General features: G+C 57.7%; 2 protein-coding genes across 2 annotated transcripts; one reads left to right on the forward strand and one right to left on the reverse strand.

Annotated features, from left to right (window-relative positions):
• Positions 1–857: 857 nt before the first annotated feature.
• Positions 858–1,118, forward strand: SPRG_18748 (hypothetical protein; the record flags this gene model as incomplete). Its single annotated transcript, XM_012358190.1, has 1 exon — positions 858–1,118. A coding segment is annotated over one exon (261 nt), but the record flags the coding sequence as incomplete, so codon positions are not given.
• Positions 1,119–1,282: 164 nt separating this feature from the next.
• SPRG_18749 (hypothetical protein) lies at positions 1,283–1,645 on the reverse strand (the record flags this gene model as incomplete). Its single annotated transcript, XM_012358191.1, has 1 exon — positions 1,283–1,645. The coding sequence occupies one exon, from the start codon at positions 1,643–1,645 to the stop codon at positions 1,283–1,285; it is 363 nt and encodes a 120-aa protein (XP_012213581.1).
• Positions 1,646–1,703: the final 58 nt, after the last annotated feature.

Consider the following 1,703-nt stretch of genomic DNA (forward strand, 5'->3'; position numbering starts at 1 on the left):
TGACTTAAAAACGCGTCGGGCGATCTGATTGCCGTAGCAATATGGTCTGAACGAAAGACGTTAGTTGTACAATTTTCATATCTGAGGGACTTTCATTCGAATTTGCATTTTTGAGCTGTTTGAGCTCTGTCTGTCGTAGTCCATCCTACTGCATTCTCGCTCGACCGAGCCCGTCCGTGTGTTTGCCGCCGATGCTCCGTGTAGTCGCATAGGCCCACCCTCGCTCGCGTAGTCGCCTAGTTCTTGCCGATTATAACGCCCAATGCTAAGCTACTCTTGTTCTTACTCTACGTACTCTATATCAAAAAGACTTACCACAATGGGCTACTCGTAGTAGACTAACAAGCCGACGACGTCAGTGGTTTCGATCGGCAAGGTGGGCTTTGGGTATCCGTCGTCCAATGTGTCCGAAGCCATGTGCGGCAAGGACGACTCGGCGCGCGGCTGCTCATCAACGGCAAGTCGCTCTGCACCGGATGGCTCCTCGGCTCGGAAGGGTAGTATACCTCATAACCAACCACCAGTGACTGCATCAAGACGCCGCGATCCAAAATACGCAAGTCGAGCTCGGGGCTGTCTGCGCTTGCGATGTCGCCGACAACAAGAAGCCGCTCGCGTGCAAGGGAATAGAACGTCGGATGGAGATGCTCAGGCGTCGCGACCGAGGCCGAGCTTGTCTGGCTTGACAGCAACTTGGATTACTTGGATTTTGCGCGTTTACAGGTCGGGAACGGGGATCTGACGCCGTGGGGTATCTCCAAATGCGACCTACGGAGCCCCAACTCGGCGAGCCGATCCATGTCATTGGTCACTCTCGCGGATGGCCGCAGCACCGTCGTCGACTCGGGCAAGCTCAGTGTCGTCTCGAATGCGCGCATCCACACGCGTGCGGCCAAGATGAAATCGGGTGCGACTCGATACGCAAGGCGGCAACTCGGGCTCGCCAGTGCTCTCGCCCGCCGGCAACGTCCTCGTCACCCTTCACAACTGCGGCGGGTGCCCGTACGGACTTTGCGGCGGCGTCAAAATCAACAAGGTCGTCGCCACGAAGCTCGCCCCGAACGACGCGCTCGCAAAAACGATGAGCAGCAAGCCCGCCTGCTACGGCACGCCACCGTGTCAACGTACAAAGCGAGGAGCTTCGGAATTTTGTCATTTTTCAATCGTTGGCTACAGAAATGGACTTGAAAGATGCCATTGGACAACATGTCCTATGTTGCTCTAGCCGATGGTACTAGTATGCACGCAGACCACCATGTGACTATTTTTCTACTTGAGCACTTTACGGGACGTTGATGACGGCCGGCCCGAGCATGGCCGTCAACGTCACGAGTCGCGTGGCGGCCCGGAGCGCGTCTTTTGTGCTATTGTAGCTATCGAAGCGTACGCGATGGTCTTGGAGGAGCCGCAGCCGGCGGCCGTAGAACGCCGTCTCTAAGAACTTGTCGCTTTCGTCCAAGCCGTCACGGTACGCTGCGTAGACACGGCGCCACGTGCTCTTGGCTTCCAAGTACGGCAAGGACGAAGCGTTCTGCAGCAGCTGCAAGCCGATCGACTCGAAGGCCGTCGCAATTGCCGCGAGGTCCTCGCGCGGCTGCAGCGCCGCTGAGATTGCGACGAGGACCGCGCCGCCACCGGGCAGCATGCGGCCATCGTGAGACGCATGCTGCAGCCGCGCCAAGCAGCTTTGCATCGTCTTGACC

Source organism: Saprolegnia parasitica (assembly GCF_000151545.1).
Source record: "Saprolegnia parasitica CBS 223.65 unplaced genomic scaffold supercont2.1431, whole genome shotgun sequence".
Classification (NCBI taxonomy): domain Eukaryota; phylum Oomycota; class Saprolegniomycetes; order Saprolegniales; family Saprolegniaceae; genus Saprolegnia; species Saprolegnia parasitica.